The 20697-nt window shown below is 39.0% G+C and overlaps 1 protein-coding gene across 8 annotated transcripts in view; it reads left to right on the top strand.

The window, feature by feature from the left end:
• The window catches only part of inpp4b (inositol polyphosphate-4-phosphatase type II B), a 144988-nt gene that overhangs the window by 109317 nt on the left and 14974 nt on the right, over positions 1-20697 (top strand). For all 8 annotated transcript variants that reach the window (XM_078262436.1, XM_078262421.1, XM_078262428.1 and 5 more), the window contains 4 exons: positions 536-644; positions 11332-11515; positions 15415-15744; positions 17346-17484. In XM_078262436.1, the coding sequence (XP_078118562.1) occupies positions 536-644; positions 11332-11515; positions 15415-15744; positions 17346-17484 (762 nt within the window). The remainder of the gene's footprint in view (positions 1-535; positions 645-11331; positions 11516-15414; positions 15745-17345; positions 17485-20697) is intronic.

Here is a 20697-nt window from a genome sequence, read left to right as displayed (position 1 = left end):
TTGGTCGTCCTTCTGGTTCAACCTGGGACCAATGCTACATTAAGACCAAAAGATGGCTAGAGAGAAATGACTAGTATTAAAGCCATATAGACACAATACAAATACATACATACAAACAACATAAAATATGTACGACTAAAAGAAACTATACTGGCAGAGTGCAGAATAATGTCATGCCTCTTATTTGTCCATAAATATGATGTATGTGTCAGCTTAAAAATACTGTGTGCAGGTTACAAAAGTAACCCCACCATGTAACCTTTAATGTGAACTGAAGCCCTGAAACAGCTGCATGACATATTCATAACTGACTATTAGAGGAATTGCTGTTGAGGATATCTTTGCAAAATTCTGACTCAAAATTAAGTTGAAGTATATCTTAAATTGAAAATTTAAATAAAACACACTTTGATGGGAATGATTATAATTTTTTGAATTTGTCTAACCTCAAGGTCCTTTAGTGCCAATTTCCAAGGTGCTGTATTATACATTTCACTATTTTAAATCTCCTCAACTAATTTTTCTCTCTTCACAGATGCATTCTATGATGTTGTCACTGTCGGTGCCCCTGCTGCCCATTTCCAGGGGTTCAAGTGTGGTGGTCTGCAGCGTCTCCTTAGCAGATATGAAGCAGAGAAAAAGAGGTAGGAAAAAAACACCTTGCCAGAGGGAGCATGCATGATTTAATACAGGAAACAGGTTTTTTATTGACAAAAGAATATGACTTGGGCATAATTGATAGTGGCAGACAAATTTGAAACTTGATTTTCCAGGCCCAGTTACTTCCAGCCAATCCATGCTCAATTTGACTGGAGGAAACAGACATGATGCAAAGGGTTTGTTGAGTCACAAGTTCCTCTGTACTGGTTCTTTTTTCCTGGCAAGCATTTTTTTTCTCCATTTTAAAAGTTGTATGTTAACTTGTCACTTTTTTTAATACAACTTCCCAGCTGCCAGCTGGAGCTCTCTCTTAAAAAGCACTTGATTTCAAAAACCATCTATTTAACGAATAAGGTAGTATTTTATATATATATATATATATATATATAATATATATATTTATATATATATATATATATAAATATATATATATTTATATATATATATATATATATATTAGGGCTGTCAGCATTAACGCGTTAATCGCGATGCGATTAAGGGCCAAGCATAACGCGCTAATTTTTTTTTATCGCATTAATCGCATGCCGGCTATTATTAATTTATTTTACACTTCACTCGGCTTTGCGTCGTGCCTAACAGGCTACTATTTTGACCCTTTTCATCAAGCTGCCAAACTTCCTCCTGCTGCAGGCTGCAGGCATGATGGAGAAAGACAGCAGCAACACAACTCTGAATGCTGCTTTTTATTTTCCAAAACTCCCGGACGGCTCGTAGACAAGTCGAAAGCCATATGCACATTGTGTAAAGCCGAATTAAAATATCACCGAAGCACGTCAAGCTTGAGCTACCACCTACGAGCTAAGCATAGTAGTACAGTTAACGTTGATGCTAGCCACTAGCATGCTACCCACTCAGGCAAAGCACTATTTTGGAGAGTGCTACTTGCCGACCTGTGGATGAAACCAAACCCCAAAAAAATACTTCAAATACTACTTGCGAAACGGGTGGCAACTAACTGCAGACCTGTCAGCATCGTAGATGACTCGGGTCTTAAAGACGTACTACGGTTGGCATGTTCTGACCCATCTCATTGCCGTCGAGAGGCACAGCAGCCCCACGCACAGCCTGTATGACAAGGAGAAAGCAGCCACACTGGAACTGCTGCAAGGTGCTGCAAACGCTGTCTCATTAACCGGTGATCACTGGACATCAGTGAGTAATCAACATTATTTAGGAGTTACTAAACACTATATTGACTCTAGTAAGGATAGGGATTTTTAGTTTTTTAGTTAGGTACTTGGAGGAATTGTGCAAATAATCACAGATTCACACATTTTTCTTTTGTTTACAGTAAATAAATAATTACAAATCTTAAAATCAAGTTCATAAAGTAACTTTCTTTGCATTCATTTGATTCCCAATCAAGATACACTGGTAAGAATTGCTTTCGATTGTTAATATGTACTTAAAAACTGTTCTGAAATGCAAAATAATAGAATTTTAATCATGTGATAAAATATGCGATTAATCGCGATTAACTATAGAAATTCAGCGATTAATCACGATTAAAAAAATTAATCGTTTGACAGCCCTAATAACGCGTTCATTTCGATTAATTAATCTGAGAACAAATAACGCGTTAAAAAAATAACGCAGATTAATCCATTCCATATTGACGTTTGACCCGGAGCCATTCTAGCCACCATTCAACCGTAAAATGAAGGAGGGAGACGAGAATGTTCTGCCTGGATTATTAATTGGAACATTTACTTGTAAAAATCTTCTTCCTGCCAACCCTGGCTACCGAAATCTGGTGCCACTGATATGTCTGCGCTTCTCTCTGATGCTCTGAAACACAAACACCGCTGCACATGACGCTAGTTAACACTATACTCGACAGCAGCTAACGTTAGCCTACCGCTAGCTAGTAGCTGGATTAAACACGGTTAAAATGCTGACAGCTAACGTTAAACGGTGTACACTTTGACTGTGTTTTACTGTAGAGGATTCAACACTGGTATGTAACAATCTGCAGCTGCCGTCGGAAAAACAACACAGACGGTGTTTTCAATGAAACTGGTAAACTACAGCCTCGTGGTGCATTTGAAGTTATTGTAAATGTCCTTTTCCCATCTGATGGTTCAACAGCAATTTACTACTGAAATTAGTTATTGTTTTTGTTATACATTATTATTAAATCATTTCATTTTGACCATATGGCCTTAGCAATAAACAAGCCGTTCTTTAATGTCACCAACTGTTGTTTAGTACCCTTTTTTTTTTCTTTTCTTTTTTTACTTTCTTAAAAAGTATCGGTTCAGGCACCGTTAATTATGTATGCGATTCATTTCGATTAATTAATCACAGAGTATGTAATTAATTACATTTTTTAATCGATTCAGCCCTAATATAGATATATATAGATATATATATATATAGATATATATATATATATATATCTATATATATAGATAGAGAGAGAGAGAGAGAGAGAGAGAGATAGATAGATAGATATTAGTGCTGTCAGTTAAACGGCGTTTTTTTTATCGCAAGATTAACGTTCTTTTTGGCCTAGCAAACTTTGTAGGTTTTTTCACATGCTGTTACAACAACTAGTAGAAAAACTACAACACCACACCAGATCTAGCTAGACCGGAAACAAAACAACAGACACACTTGTTTGGGCTTGCGAGCCGGCCAAAGAGTAGTACATACCTGCAAACTAGTCGCTTTACAGCGAAAATCGCATGGGAAAATGTCATATACAGAACAGACAAATACAATTGAACAAGGTGCTCGTTTTTTAAATATATATATATATATATATATATATATATATATATATATATATATATATATATATTACTGCTGTCAAACGATTACAATATTTAATTGCGATTAAGGTTTGAACAAGGTGCTCGTTTTTTTTTATATATAGTTCTTTCGGTTCAGGCACCATTTTAAAAGTATTGTATCATGTTGATAAGAGCATTAAAATGAGAAAAAATAATGGGACAAAAAGAAATCAAGGGACATTTAGAATAGAGAAAATGTACGATTAATTGCGAGTTAACTATGATATTAATGCGAGTAATTGCGATTAAATATTGTAATCGTTTGACAGCAGTAATATATATATATATATATATATATATATATTTAAAAAACGAGCACCTTGTTCAATTGTATTTGTCTGTTCTGTATGTTCAAAAATAGAAGAGATAGAATAGGCATAGCATTAATCAATCATTATTACTGGTACACATTTCACATGGAGTGAATCCTTAATCTGTAAAAGTCTGAGTGATGTACTGGATTTGCTCAGAGATATTTTGTGAATTGGTCTCACTGACTCACAGGGAGTCTCTTAGATTGAGTTTTATGTTAGATTGTGTGGCTGTGTACCAGCTCTCTGCTTGATTGCTTGATGGAGAAAATATGTCTTGTGTGTTTATTTTACTGACCGAGTCCACTTGCTCCACAAATGAGACCACGCTATTATGATTGTGTTATACATACACAGATACAAAGATAAATGTATACGCACATATACTGACTGAGAGTGCACTCCGGGGGAACATAGGACTTCCTCAAACCTGAGATCTGCATTATCCTGTAAATGTTGCTGTCTTTGCCCTTTAGATGCAGGACGGAGGTATATGTCACTGAAGTTCAGTATGTGGTCACTTGAGTGATGCCAGAAGAAATGAAGGGTGATTTTTCCCAAAGCTCCCCATAGAGCACAAAGTCATTACAGACCATGCCAGATCCAATTAGTTACAGAGTTTGCAGCTCAAGAAAGAGGGGAAGAGAGGCAAGATGGAGAGGGCTGAGGTGTGGGTATGAAATGGAAAAATAGTTGGTGGGAAAAATAGTTGGGGGCCTGTGCTGATAATAAAAAATAAAAAAGGACTTTTTTACGCTGAAGTGCACAAGTGAATTTGCTGAAGATGGTCAGTTTTATCTGCTAGCATGAACTATGATAAGGTTAGCATATTTTCGAGAATCCACTGAAGTGAAATCATTTGAACGAGAGATTAGACTTCAGAAAGAATTCTCCAGGGAGACAGAGCTTTTTGTTTCATATTTGACTTAGCTAATGACTCACTGTAGCTTAAATTTTCCAATTTTCCGCCTGGCTAACTGACTACGGCCTGCTCTGACCGTTATCCATGTTTGACCTGGAATGCAGTCATTTGTCAGTCATCGTCAGAAATAGGAATTAACTCTGTTTCTCTGTAATTTTACAGTGTGTTTGCAGTGGCCATTGTAATGAAGGTGCAAGTTTACTTTAAATGAGGAACATTGATTATTTCATGGTCTAATTTGCTTTTATTATGCATGCACTAAACGTCTGACCAAATATTTAGCCTAGGACGTGATCAGTTTTTTTTTAGTTGTGTGTGACTGTGAAGTACTGTAGTCATGTGCGCAAGTCCAGTTGAGAGTAACTTAATTGCACAGAAGGTCAGCCTATCTGAGCAAAGCGTAGATACATGTGTGCGTGCACAAGCAGACACTTTCACTTCTCCCAGTGTGTCTCCTCGCCTTTCTGCAGCAGCTTTTTATAATCACATTTGATTAAAAAGGGGGACACTCGGCAAGATGTGAGACTTGGCTATTCAATGTGATATTAATTCATCAAAGAGGGGATGGAAAAGGATTGAGGGAGGGAAAAAAAGGAAAACCTGAGCACAGAGGTGTTACCAGGAGGGCAATAAAAGAGCTATTCGTCTTTGTTCCCTGGACACTAGAAGAGAGAAAGGGGGGTTCTTTCCTTATCCATTAAAAACCTGCATTGGCCAAACTTGGCAATGGTCAGAGTATGCAATGTAGTTTGTCTCTCAGGATGGTCCAGGAAAGAGTTTAATCAATAACTACGCTTAGTATTCCTCCGGAAACCTAGCACATGTACACACAGGGCAAGAGCATTTGTCTTTCATTAATGCATGCAGTCCCACTTAAATGGCTGTTTTAAAAGTCACTGGATTTTTATCCGTTTTTAATTGAACCCTATAGACATAGTTGGGGATTTGCTGAGGTGGTCTAATCTTTCAGTAACAGTCTCTTTTGAATTATTCAGCTAATTTGCATAACGATGCAACACATTTTTTTTTTAGACATGGTTTATGGAACCTCAACATTGCCAAATGTATTCCTACCTATACTGATGATGTCTGTGGGTTTTTATTGCACATGTAATGAAGGAAATATACAGTAGTCTGTTTTTGACTTATGTGTGTTGTTTTTCAGTATAATGTCAGACAGGCCCGTTTGTAAGGTCAGCTGTACTTAGTTGGTGCAGAAGCTGTACAGTAGAGCTCCTCTCTCTACATTTGTCTTTGAATTCTGTCCACTGTAACAGAGAGGGAGGATGCATTTGGCCAGGCCTCCTGGTCAAGCAGAACTGCCGAATGACACATTTCTGGAACACAGAGCGTAGTTGAAACTACATCACACAGTCTCTTGGGGCCAATGTTCAGACTTAATGTGACTAGCAGCATGTTGTCCAACAAAATAACTTCCTCCCAGGATGTATATGTGTGTGTGTGTGTGTGTGTGTGTGTGTGTGTGTGTGTGTGTGTGTGTGTGTGTGTGTGTGTGTGTGTGTGTGTGTGTGTGTGTGTGTGTGTGTGTGTGTGTGTGTGTGTGTGTGTTTCAGAGACAGGGCATTGACAGTGGCTGGGACTCCATGCACCATGGATAGCAGCTTGTTAGTTCTTTGCCTGCTCTAGGTTCTGTGGGTGATGGTGCTGGCAGTAGCTTTGAGGTGTATCTGGTCCTAGATCAGGGTTTCTAGTTTGTGTCTGAACTGAGGAAAGCTTTGGCTGTTACTCTGAAAACTGATGTGAAATCAGTGCCAAGTGGAGGATTCAACAACAGATGGACTTTGACAGTTTAAAGAAGCTGGTTTGAGATCAGATCTTTCAGCATGTATCTATAGCAGACAGTATGTTTTTACTGTGGCTATGTGGCAGTGTCCTGGTGTATGAACCGTGATTACAGCGTGCTGTCTAAATAACGAAGGAGGCTCTCACCTGGAGTGCTGCAGGGCTCTCTGCTGACGTAGCTGCATTTTACTCCTGCTGGCTGTCAGCAGCAGGCCACAAGCTCTTCATTAATTTCCTCTCCACTATTAATTAGCCATGTGTTGGAGATGCTGGCTTAATTAGGCCGCTGGGCCCAGCGGTTTTCTCCCTCTCATTACTGTTATAACCAATTCCCATTGATCATTTAGGAAAACCAAGGAGGAAGTTCATCCTTGACACACTGCTAGTTTTAGTAATCTGTTAGTAGACTGGAGTCTTCTCTTACAGTCAAGTTTACCTGATGGAGCGTTGCGCCACAACACATGGATGGGTCCTTTTTCCTGGAGATCCAGTGCTTTTTTTCTGTAAAACTTGAATTACGAGAAGACCAAGGGAGAAAATGTCATGAATCAAAGTGCAGGTGCAATGTGCAGTCAAGTGCACTGTGCATATTGTGCAGAGGGAGTGGCAGCCCACCTTCGGTATTTTCATGGCTGGAGGCGTGTGGCAAACCCAGGGTGCAATGTAAATGAGGTAGGATTAAGAAAAATCCATTATCATACATTATAAGTGAGTGTGTAGGGGTATGGCAGCAATTCTTTCTAAAAGTATTGCTCTCCCACAATGATGTACGGACGCCATGTAATGGAGTCTGGAGGAGCTTCACCTAAGAGGAATCTAATATTCCCTAACAGGAGGTGGAGAGTTGATTTTATAGTCCAACACAAATATGCACGGCCAGGCCAGATAAGTTGAATTCTAGTTTGAACATACAGTTTCCATCATCATCCTCTATTGTTTTCTGTGCTAAATCACATCATTTGGAAATCGGAAATGGTTGCATTCAGTTTGCTTACATGCACCATGACATCACCGCTGCCAAACGAGAAGAAAAACATTTTCTGTGTGAACTACAAAGTACCGTAATAAATAATAATATGTAATAAATACAATAATAGTGGAGTTTTTATAACTAACTCTAATACTTTTTTTTTTTTTTTTCAGTCATACCACTCTTAAATTTAACCAGCACAGTTATATGACCAGTCATTATTTTGCTCTACAGTTAGACATCAGGCTGTTTTTCATAGCCACAGGTCAACCTTTATTGCATGTGTCTCCACTGTGTACTGCGCTGCATAAACTGGGAAGCTGTGTTAGATCTGGCACATGAAATGGAAGTTTGACAAAGTGTATCACACAAATTAGGATGAAAAATAAACCTGCCATCTTTAGATGGCTTTGTGGGGAGTTAATCAGCATAATCATGCAAGCTGTTTTGGCTAAGAGATACTGATAAAAACCTAATTTGAAAATGTACTCTAAATCTTGGAATTAGTGGCATAATTGGACTATTGGAGACTTTTGCAATAAGGTGTGTCTGCAGGTCAGTAAAACATGAACAAAACACAGGTGCACCAAAGCACAGTGCTCTGTTGACTACACGCAGGTAGGTGGGTGTAGGTCGATGTAGGTATGCTGGTCACTATTAGCATAATGAGATGAGTCCTAACGTACTGTTTTATGTAGTTTTGTACAGTCTGCACAAATAAGCCTCTTTCATCTATGTGCAGCTCCAATTTGAGATACTTTATCTGAAATATTGAGTTTCATTTATCTTCATTTTCACATTGTGGCACAGTAAAATGGAACTTGTGCATCATTATGTTTAAAACACGCAAAAGACAACCCTCTAGATTGAAGTGTTAGTCCTTAGTTGGTCCCTTTAGAGGCAAAAAACAACACCAGATCATATCGTATAGAGCATTTCAAGATACTGCATGTATGGACATTAATGAGTCTCCTAGGTCCATAGACATACACATAAATATTCATAAATTGCATGCAGTTTATATAGTTGCAGGACAAATGGCTCACATTATGAATATCAATGAGCATTCATATTTGCTTGCTATTGCTGTTATAAGGACTCTGCAAACTTGTGCTCAAACTGCTATCAAACCTTTTATTTTCTAAGGATTTTCAACTTTTTGTGATAATTACAGATAATATAGTGCTACAAGGCAAATAATACTATTGATATCAAAATGATCTGATCAAATGGTAACAGCATTAGAACCAAATGTTTAACTTAAAAGAAATGCATCCAGATGTCAACATTAACTATGGCTACCATCAGACAAACGGTAAATAACAAGTTCTTCTGGGTGCCTCTTTAAACTGAAGTAAAGGATTTGTAAAGAAGGAGGCCTTTTATGGGTCCAGGTGTGCTATGAGTCAGATTGAGGCTACTTCTCATCAACGTAAGACCTAGACAGGTGGGAGAATTTTCTGCTCTTGTGTTAATTTTATTAATATATCATGCACATTACCCCAGGGTTCAGTCATCACCTACATATTCAACAAAAGATAAATATTATAAGATCCACAAAGGTAGTATTTTTTGTCCACCCCATTTTATTGGCACCATTTTAAAAACATGGCACACAGTTCTCCCAAATCACATCAGGGATGGGAAACATACCCAAGGCTTGAAATGACAATCAGATCCTCGTGTGCAACATCCACTTTGGCCTTTCATCAAGTTTGCATTCACAGATTTATGCTGTTTTACTTTTTCATGGTTTGCCGTCTTGGTAGACCCATTTGGACTGACAGCAATGCTGATGAAGCAATTAAAGTTCCTTGCCTTAGCCAGCCTTAGAGAGGATCAATTCTGTCGTCTAGCATCAGGTGGCAGGTCCCAACATTCATTATTGCCTGCATAGGCTCCCTAATGGGATTGGATTTGTACTTATGAGTCAACAGGGCTGTTATTGAATCTCAGTCGCTGAAGCAATTGTCTTCCTCCACCAACTTTCTCCTTTGCCTCTTTTATGTAGTATCTGTATTGTTGCAGTCCTTCTGGATTTTTTTTCTCTTAAGTTCTGCATAATGCAATAAGACGAATGTAAGCATGCAGGGGGTGAAAAGGGTTTACAGACTTTACTTTGTTGCAGTAGATTATTCAATTATGGTCTTCTCTGGCTGAAATTGTAGCATTTAAAGGTATGGTTTTGGAAGTGGGGATAACACTAGTGTGCAAGTAGACATGGTAGTGTTCTGTGGGGTTAAGTATTTCACACTGTTTGCCCTGTGTCTTCTCTCACTTAGTGATTCCTTTGATTAGCCTTGAGCTTGTGGGTGTTAGTCCTCCAGGGAGCTCATTAGTCATAATGACAAGGCCAAGATTTTAAAGTTAGCCAGTCAAAGAGGTAGTTAGTGGCTAGTACCTACTACTCCTAATTTCCTAAGGCCTTCAGATTTTCACACTTATTGAAATCAGGTAGTGCTGTTCCACGCCGGGCGACTTCTAAAGAAGCACTCTTTCCCTCGCTGAAAATATTAGGAGCGCTGCAGAGAATACTGTATTATGCCAGCCCTTTGTATGTGCCCCTTTCTTCCCCTCTCTCACTATCTCTCTCTCTCTCTTATGTCAATTATGCCTTAGGATCTGGCTCTGGGGTCTGGCCTACATAGAGGCTTGCAGAGCTGACTCTAAACTAGCTGGGAGGGTTGCAAATGACTGCCTCGCTTCACGCTACATCTGATGGCAGGAAGTCAGCGGAAACTCATTGAAAGTCACTGGAACTTTACCCGAGGAGATTGTTTGATTGGAGTGATTTGCCCTGAATCTAGGAACTGACAAAAGGTGTTTTTGTCTCAGATTAAATAGCTCCCTGGAAATTCAGAAGGGATTAATTATTCATAAAGCAAAAAATGGGTTGACATTGGACTGCAGGTCCAATTTGACAGTTCATGCCAAGTACCTGGAAAGCGTTGCTGCTGTAAATTTTTTCAGCAGCAGAAGTAAAATTAGTGCGCAATAGCACAATGTTTATAGCCAATAAAAACATACTATTTGTCTGTTTGTCATTACTTTACCTCAACACAAAGACATTGTACATTGTAAAGTGATGATCAACAACTTTTTTTATCAGATGAGAAAAGAGTTGTGAAGCTTTTCTACTGTCGTCAAGTAACAATAACAGTTATACTTATAGTTCAACTTTGTCGAGCTTCAGAGCCATACTATGTTTAATGTATCCATGTAGTCAGGGACTGATTTACACTTGTGATACTACAAGGTATATACAATTAGATGCAATTGACCGCTGTAAAGAAAGGTTGCGTTTGTTATTCACAGCAGGGCACTCAGGCTTACAGTAGGTGTATGCCGGTGGAGTTTAAAGCTGCTACAGCTATGTGCACAAGCAACTAGACGTGCTGCATCCCATACTCCACAACAACCAAAGGCATCGAGATATATCAATTTCTAATAATAAAAGAAATCTGATGTGTTCAATACCAGCAGAAAAAAAACTAATCATGTTCTTGATGAGTTGTGTATGTGTAATGTTTTTGTGTCAACATTGATCTTGGAGCAGGCCAACCAGTATATGCTGTTTCATATAAAATACGGTATCTTCCTACTCTGCTAGTTTTGGCAAAGGCCGGTGATAAGTGGATTCTAGGAAAACCAGCAGCACTTGTCTAAACAAACGTGGGATGAGCCTCTGTCCAGTATCGTATGTCGACAAACTCATTGCAAGCAAGTGTGGCCCTGTTCTTATTAAATCAGATTTGGGCCACTTTCAAATGCATTTCATGTATCTACAGTCCATGTGCAACTGCAGCGACTGTCAAATCTGAATTGATGTGTTTTTTTCCTCCACCACAGCTTCAGCACTGCCTACCAGTGTATCTACTACTCCCCAGAGCACACAGCCAAAGCTCAAGAGGTACTCAGCACCATGAGTCTCCTCCAGCCCCTCATCACAAGCTTAGCGGACCAGCTCCTCCAGGCTGCCCAGGAGCACTCTTCCCCTGGACTGAGGGATGCACTCAAGAACCTTTCTGACAAGGTGAGGCAGCCCCCAAACCCTCCATCCAGCCTCACTTCCATCTAAACTATCCCCTTCCTGAAGCAGCTGCAACCAACTATTTTATTCTTGGACATATCACTAAACATTGTCAGATAACATTTCAGCCTGAAAAGCATTTTATATTAATCTTCAACTGAGGTGACAAACTAATTTAAACCCAAACCCATCCAAATACATGTTCATTATTTGCTCAGGGGTTCTGCTTCTAAGCCTATAATCAATAGTTTTCCTGGTAGAGTTGCAATCGGAGGACTATTCAGGTCGATATATAGGCCTAAATTGACTTTGATACTCTTAAACTAAATGTTTACCCTCTTAGGGGAGTTTTCCTACAGGAGAGACTTCTTAGTACCAGCCCTGGTAATTTCACACGGCTAGTTTCATTGCAACAAAACAAATGCAAAATTGATAACTTCTAAAAATAACTTTACAACTTTAAATCAAGCAGTTGCTTCACACACATGCACACCCTAAACAGACAACCTCAGGAAAAATCTATAACTCATCATAAAAACGCCAAACTAACAAAAGTGAATAGTAGCATGGAGGTTTATGGAGTTGAGGCGTTTTTATCAGTATAATTAATGAATTACATCTGGTGCTGTCAGATTGCAATCTGTTGTGGGAGAGATTGTTTTTGCCACAGTGGAATAGAGCCCAATCAGCCTGCTTAATTGGTACATTCGCTCTGTCACTACTTCCTCTCATCCTTGATTAGACACACACATTGGCCAAGTAAACCCCTGGCCTGGTCAGCACAAGCAGGGCTGCTCTCTGATTAAAATCTCAAGCTGTGTGTGTGTGTGTGTGTGTGTGTGTGTGTGTGTGTGTGTGTGTGTGTGTGTATGTGTGTGCGTGCGTGCGCGCGTGCGGTTGAGGGTGTGAAAGTGTGTTTCTGTGTGTTTAAAAGCTGATGTTTAAGTAACATTATTCTCTTTAAGCCCCAAAGACTCCAATCATGATCAACATCACCAATTGTTTTTTTCAGTATTTCCTCTTCCAGATCTGGTCATCTATCTCAAAACTTTTTTTTTTTACATACACAAATACCTATATACGTTCGTATACACACAGACTCATGCTCACTTGGACAAGTATGTTCACACCTGTGCACACACAAGTAAGAAAGTTGTATTCATATAGCCTAAAATCATAAATGTCCTTTAAAACACTTAAAGGAATAGTTTGACAATTTGAGAAATGTGTTTTTTTATTTCTTGCTGAGAGTTAAATGAGAAGATAAATACCACTAAATGTAAGCCAGCAGTCAGTTTGCTTAGCTTAGCATAAAGACTAGAAAGAGGGGGAAACAGCTATTCTGTTCAAAGGTAACAAAATTCACACCAACACCTCTAAAGCTTGGTCAATCTTCACATCAAAATGTAATCTTTCCTAAAATATTGAACTATTTCTTTTAACAATACTCTACAACACACTAGAGCTGCAATGATTAGTCAATTAATGGATTGGTTGGTCGGTGGAAAATTCATCTGCAACAATTTTGAAAATTAGTTTATCGTTTTAGTCATTCTTCGAACATAAATGCTAAATATTTCCTGATTCTTAAAAGTGTTAAAACATCTCCAGAGAAAATCAGGGAGATGTAAGGACCTTTTTTTATCAAGTACCTGCTGGCTCTGACTTTTTCCTTCTCGGTTCAGACCACCTGACTCGAGGCCTAATGCAATATTTCACTCCAGAATACTTTTCCTGGGCACATTCTGATTAGCGTTGGACGTGGCAGATGCGATGTTGCTTCTCTATATATGGCCATGATTCTGTTGATGATAATAATAATTTCCTCAGGGTAAAACCATTCAGGGTGAATAGATTCCTACAGTTTTCTTCTTTTTTTAGATCAAACGCAACTTATTTTTTCGCAGTAGGAGTCCACAGAGGCACTTTCTGACTTGCACTTCTGCTCAGTCATAATCATATCAGCAGATATATTGAAGAAAGAGTAGCAACAGAATTCTTCCCAAGGGATGTTGAGCGTTTCAGATCTCTAAAACAGGTAGGTGTGGAAGAGCTACACTTGGAGTAGCTTTTGCGCGTGGAGAAGCAAATTTGCTTTGGTTTAGCCTTGGTAAGAGAATGACGCTGCAAAGCTTTCCTCCTTTGCCCAAAGGAGTGTACCTCTGATATTTTGCTTTGAATACATTATCTATATGTATCCTGCAGTACAGTGTATCATTAAAATGTTTTCTGTACTTTGCTTTAGATCCTAATCTAAACCTAGAGGATACAAGCCTAGGTACTGGCTGAATGTTTAGGAATGTGACTAAATGATTGGTTGGTTGTAATGTAATGTATTCCCTTTTATCCATAACAAAAAAGCATGGATTGCATTAATAAGAAAATGACTTCATAAAAAGTTACCATATGAGCACTGGTGTAGTAAAATACATGACTTCTGTGACCTTGTGATTAAGAAGTGCAAATAAGATCCAGATTGTTTTAAATACAGTGTGTATCTTTGTTCACTCATCCCAGGAAAGAAAATGAATAATACATGGTTTCATAGATTGCAAATTAACATTGAGGTCAGATAAGCAGAGTTCAATTTGAATATGAATTTACATTTTGAATTCCCATTTCCTGTTAAGTGTTTTGGTTACTAAATCAAGCATGGCTCCTTTTTGTAAGTTTTTTTGTTTGTTTTAAAATTATGTTTACATCTTTGTGTATGATTGTGTGCGTCACCGAATAGTACTCCAGCAGATATGCTTGTTCTCATGCAGTTACACACGCAGTCTCATCCAAGATCTCATTTGGATTCATGCAAGGCAATTAAAATGGATATAAAGTGTAGTCATCATTTGCTTTCTCTGCTAAAACATTCATCAAATGGCCCATTCTATGTGGATTACAGTCTAAATATTTTTTTAAATCAAAAGAAGAACAGTTAAACCAGACTCAGATGGATCAGTAACATAAACATATTTTAGCCACCTAAAAAAGGCCCAGCTAAAAAAGCCAGTATCAGCTCAGTATCAAATGTGAGATTTTCCTTGTTGAAATTTCAAAGCTTTACATCAACAAAGTGCGTCCTCCTTAGTTAAACTGTCACTCCTTAGTTAAACTGCTCACAGGTCATGCAGCCCATTTTTAAAGGGCTCACAAGTCAACATTGCTTAATTTTAAGGGGTCTCAAGCCAAAGAAATACTCAGAATTACTTCCTTATGACATCCACACAAAGCCTCTGGGACAGGACTGGCCTGAGGTTCTTTTCCACAGTTTTCTACTTCTTTGTTGACTAAGCCGTCTCCTCAAATTCTAGCAGTCTCTACAAGCTCACTGTTCAGTTCACATCGGGGGGGCACATATACGTATATAAAGGCCTTGCAGGTTTCTTTTCATGGAGGGCTTGGCTCGTGTTTTGTTAGACTGTATTTTGCTGTGGTAATAAAAATGCTTATTGCAGTGCTAACTCAATTACTCTTGAGAGCCCTTTTCATTTTTTTTGCTGTGGCGGCAGCAAGCGTGTGGCTGCTTGGTACCAGGATCATCATCAACTTACAGTAGCTGATGAATTTGAGATCAAAAGAGGTGTGCTGCTCGGAGAAGCAGGCTAGAGGAGGAGTAATTGAATTGTTTGTTGTTTGTTGCTGTTTTTGTTGCTCACCGACTGTGCTGCAGTAATGGAGAGCAGCTACTTTATGTTGGAGGAGAGTGTTCATTTTCCTTGTTTCTCTTCACTTTCTCTGTAAATAGTTACCCGCTTCCAAGCTCACTTCCATCTGTATTTTCTTCCACCCCCTGTGTGACAATGTCTCTTTTGCTTGTTGTTGTTACATTTTAATTTGTTGTGCCCCCACACAATAACTTTCAGTATCTGTCTTTTTTTCCAATCTGTCATTCTCTCTCTTTGCCGCAGACAGAACAATTTGTTCACACGCTTAAGGATGAATTGGTCAAGAGTGCATTACTGGCACTGCATGCAGCGCAGCCCGGATACATTTCCAAGAACCAGAAGCAAACCCCGGTGCAAGGAGGCCAACACCAAGGCCACATCCACCAGGGCAGTGACCAGAATCAGAGCCCAGTTCAGGGACTTCCAGGCCACAGTCCAGCCACGTCCATCACTGACAGCACAGCAGTGTGTAATAACGTGGAAGGATCCCAAACCATGACTAGAGGCGAAGGTGGGCCACTGAAGCACCAAGACTCCATACCACACCATAAAGAGTATGACGAGGAGGAATGGGTGAGTGTGACTACTTTTCCAAGTCATTGAGAATTCTTCTAAAGCTGTGACTTGTTAGTTTTTATTTTTATTTTTAAGTACAATGTGACAAATGTGTCATTTTAAGTGCTGGTCCTCACAGTAGAGCACATTTAGGGAGATAAAATATTACTGTAATTACAGATAAAGATTTTTTATGGCATATGATATACCAAACGTTACTCTTTTTTAATGAGAGCGTTTTCTCATGGGGGTTTCAAAATTTGAATTTCAAAAACTCACTGCAGAAGATTACTTTGTGGTATCCTTGTCACTTAATCTCTCGTCATGCTGCTTCTTTTCATTGAACTGTGTGTGACTGTTGGTTTGTTTGTTTGTGAGGACGCCATCTGCCTCACTGGCAGCAGGAGTTTGTCATCATTTCTGCACACCCATGACTAATTATCGCTCAAAATATTGCTCACCATTATATTACGATCAAAACCATATTTTTGAAGCACAAAAGATCAAAAATCACACAATCACTTACAATACACCCACACACACACACACACACATACACACACACACACTTGGATTGTCATGTTTTTACAAAGCATCTATACGTCCGTAAAAGGCTGGAGTTCAGAAAAAAGCAAGAGAAAGCTGGAAACAATTGAAACGCTTTGAGAGTAATCTCAGAATATACCGACTGCTATTTCCTTTTGACCTTTTGGACACACAGCCAGTTAAGACTGGACAGGGAAACACCTTTATTGTTTTTTTTTTTTTTTTTCGGTTTTAGCTGCTTCAACAGGTTCAGTTCTTTTTACACATTTTGGTTTTTCCTCAATTTCACTATCTCAAACAGAGTGAGAAAAATCGGTAACACTTTACTTGAAGGTATTGACATAATCGTGACATGACACTGTCATAACTATTTGACACTGTCATGAACGTGTCATAAATGTTATAAACAAGTCATAAACGTTTATGACTTCTGTCATTAAGTGTCATTCGGTTTTTGTCATGACAAGTTGACATTGTTTGGGTTGTCTTGATTATGACAACTTGACATTACCAGAAGTTGTCTTGGTCATGACAAGTTGACATTAAATTAGTTTGGGATGTCTTTGTAATGACAACTTGACATTAAATTAGTTTGGGATGTCTTTGTAATGACAACTTGACATTAACCAGGATGACATTACCAGAAGATGTATTTGTCATGACAACTTGACATTAAATTTCTTTGGAGTGTCCTTATTAAGACAACTTGACATTAAACAGGATGGCATTATGTCAAGTTGTCATTACAAAGACATCCCAAACCAATTGAATGTCAACTTGTCACGACCAAGACAACTTCTGGTAATGTCACTTTGATTAATGTCAACTTGTCATAATCAAGACAACCCAAACATTGTCAACTTGTCATGACAAAAACTGAATGACACTTAATGACAGAAGTCATAAATGTTTATGACTTGTTTATAATGTTTATGACACGTTCATGACAGTGTCATGTCATAGTTATGACAGTGTCATGTCACGATTATGTCGATACCTTTAAGTAAAGTGTTACCGAAAAATCTTATCGATGCGGCTGATCTGACTACTGATTGTGTATTCGGCTCTTTTAGGACAGGGTGTGGGCCAACGTTGCCAAATGTCTCAACTGTGTAATCGCCATGGTGGATAAACTCCAGGAAGAAGACAACAACAAGCAGGAGCCAGTCCCTGAGCAGCAGCTCGCTGATGTCATCACCTCACACAACCCGGGTAAATAACTGTTTATGTCTAGCGCAATCAGTGAAACATCTATTAAATGTGAGTATATGTATGCTGTAAATGGGTTCTTACATCCCTCCACTTCAAACCACTTTTCCTTTATTTAATTAAGCATTGATATACTGTTATTTATACGAGACTGGTAAGTCAGCCACTTTAATTGTTATTTCTTAAATTTGAATATATGAGATCTTAATTTCAATATAAACATGGTTATCTGGTTAATTTTATTTTTTTTTGTCATAAGATAAGATAGACTTTATTAATCCCACACTGGGTAAATTCCTGTGCTACAGCAGCTCAAAAGAAAAACAATGTACACACATCAGAATAACACAAATACACATTAAGTTGACATGGGAGAAAAAAAATACATAAAGTATAACAACAAGAATAATAGAATCAGTTCTAATAATAATAATAATAGTAATAAAAACAGACAGTATATAAACACAGATATACAGATGAGTAAGGTGCAGATGAATAGAAATGACATATTGCACAGTTGGAGGTAACGAGTGATAAATAAATGAATATGCATAGTGCCGAATATTGTCCAGTGATGGCTCATATTGAAGAAACAGCGAGCAATGCTACATTAACAGTGTATAATGTTGCATTAAAGAGTCTGACTGCTGCTGGAATGAAGGTCCTGCGGTAGCGCTCCTTCTTGCACTGAGGGTGCAGCAGTCTGCTGCTGAAGGAGCTGCTCAGGGAACTCACAATCTCATGTAGGGGGTGAGAGGTGTTGCCCATGATTGATGCCAGCCTGGTTAACATCCTGCTCTCCCCCACCTCCTCTATGGTGTCCAGAGGGCAGACCAGAACAGAGCTAGCCCTCTTCACCAGTCTGTTTAGTCTTTTCCTGTCCCTCTCTGTGCTCCCAGCTCCCCAGCAAGCTACTGCATAAAAGATTGCAGACACAACCACCGAGTCATAAAAGGTTTTTAACAGAGTCCTGCACACACCAAAGGACCTCAGCCTCCTCAGCAGGTGGAGACAGCTTTAACCCTTTTTGTACAAGACGTCTGTGTCCGTTTTTGGACCAGTCCAGTTTATTGTTGAGGTGAACACCCAGGTATTTGTATGTCTCCACCATCTCGATGTCGACACCCTGGATGTTCACCGGTGTAGTACCAGGCGGCCTCCTGCGAAAGTCAACCACCATCTCCTTTGTCTTGCTGGCGTTGATGTGAAGGTGGTTTGACTCACACCAGTTGACAAAGTTTAGATAAATGTCTTTAGCAGCAGAATCACAACCCTAAACCAAACTAATGCTTATAATTAATCAAATATACTTAATTTAAATTAACCTTTTGGATAAAGACTTATTCTAGATAACCCTTTGCTTCCTTCCTAGTACGAAACCCAAACACCTTTTTGGAGCTCATTTCCAAATTATGCAGAATTAAATATCCTACATTACGTACACATACACGTAAAAAGGCTTAAACTCAGTGATTTAGACATCAAAAGTTTATCTCATTTTTCAGTTCTCAAATTTAGATTTTAGATTTTTTTAAATTTAGAATTTAAAAGTCAAATTTTCCGTTCCTGTCACAAAACAGCAGCTTATTTTAGCTTAAGAAGAGCTTTTTCGCCAACAAATATATTAATAAACTAAATCAAATACGGAACAGTCAATGTTTTTCAGTGTATCTACAGCCTGAGTGAGACAATACTTTAGTCCAACTTCCCTGCTCCCTGTTGTTTAAGCATTAGCAAACTTAAATTGTTGCCAGCAAAGTGGATGAAAGCAATATTTGACATGCAGAGCCATTCACTGTTGACCGCAAGCTGCCCAGTCTTCCCTTACGTCCAATGAAATCCTGCCTCAAGCTTGTGTCCAGTCAAGTGCCCAGCCTGTTACAACTGCCAACTGGCACACAGAGCGGCGGCATTAGTCAGACCAAGCGACAAGGACTGTGTGTGTGTGCGTGTGTGCGTGTGTGTGTGTGTGTGTTTCTACATGTGTCTATCTTTCCGAATGAGTTGGCAGGTAACAACAAGGCCATCCGCCCGGTGTTCAGTCTGAAATAGAAGCTCCAGCCCCCCGAGCACCTTCATTAAGACGCTGAACAGGCTCAGAGCAAGTGGTCATCTGCCTGTCTAAATAAAAACATGGACAGAATAATGACAGGGGCTTTATCTCTTGCTGAGACCAGTGAAGCCTGGGCTTTTGATGACAAGGCGTTTTGGGGGGTGGGTGGGGGGGGTGGTTTGATGTTTGGACAGGTGGGCTGGCGAAGAGATGACAGCTGGTGTTCTGTTTCCTCCTTCTCTGTGCAGAGGCGGTATTTGTAGAATGAGATAAGACATGATTTTTATGACAAGGCAAGGGCAAGGCTGATTTGCTATACATTACTGGTGGTATCCAACTGTGCTTGTGTGTGTCTACGTGTCAACACTGATGCCCCCACTTCCCTCTAAGAACTTTTCAATATGACCGAATGCATGTTGGGAAAACTAGTTTTGCTACATTGCTTACCCAACACTGCCCCCTGTTGGCTAGTGAGATCATCAAAAACTTGTTTTGTAAGGAGGAAATGCATCTGAGACCCCATAAAAAATTGAGTATGTAGTGTGACTTTAATTAAGGAAAATATAAGGAAATAGAGGAGCTAATCACGACTGCAAAAGTAAATACAAAAATAAATATAAAATCAGTGTATTATGACAATTTGTATATAGTTTATAGTGAATACCTGGGATTAGTAACCAGTGGTACTTGTACTTTAGGGGCTACTTCTGCAGTTGTCAGGGCGTAAATAGAAGGCTCAACTAAATGACTCAACCAAACCCAAATAACTCACCTGCTTGTGATTTGATTGTATGATATATCCATATATTTGTGTTCCGTAGGAAGATGTACAAATAGGATTACAAATTGGTGTGAGACTGATCTTGTGTGTGAGGCTGAGGCTGATCTTTAATCATTTAACATCATGATGTTTGTAAATGATTAAAGATCAGCCTGATCAGTAAGCTGCCCATCAACCTGAGTCAGTTGTAACGCATCAACAATACATATTGCAATTGAATGTTTGGAAACTAGTTAGCAAGCATTGAGGGAAGCTGATAGCTAATAAATTATTAAATAGCTAATAATTGTTAGCTAAAACTACTGACTAAACTGTTTCTCCAGCCCTGCCACAACCAAGCAATTGGCATACTGTCAATGATCCACTATCATTGACTTTCACT

This window comes from Sander vitreus, chromosome 2 (genome assembly GCF_031162955.1).
Source record: "Sander vitreus isolate 19-12246 chromosome 2, sanVit1, whole genome shotgun sequence".
Lineage (NCBI taxonomy): Eukaryota > Metazoa > Chordata > Actinopteri > Perciformes > Percidae > Sander > Sander vitreus.
The sequence above is the reverse complement of the archived record's forward strand: the minus strand, read 5'-3'. Positions and strand labels throughout refer to the sequence as shown.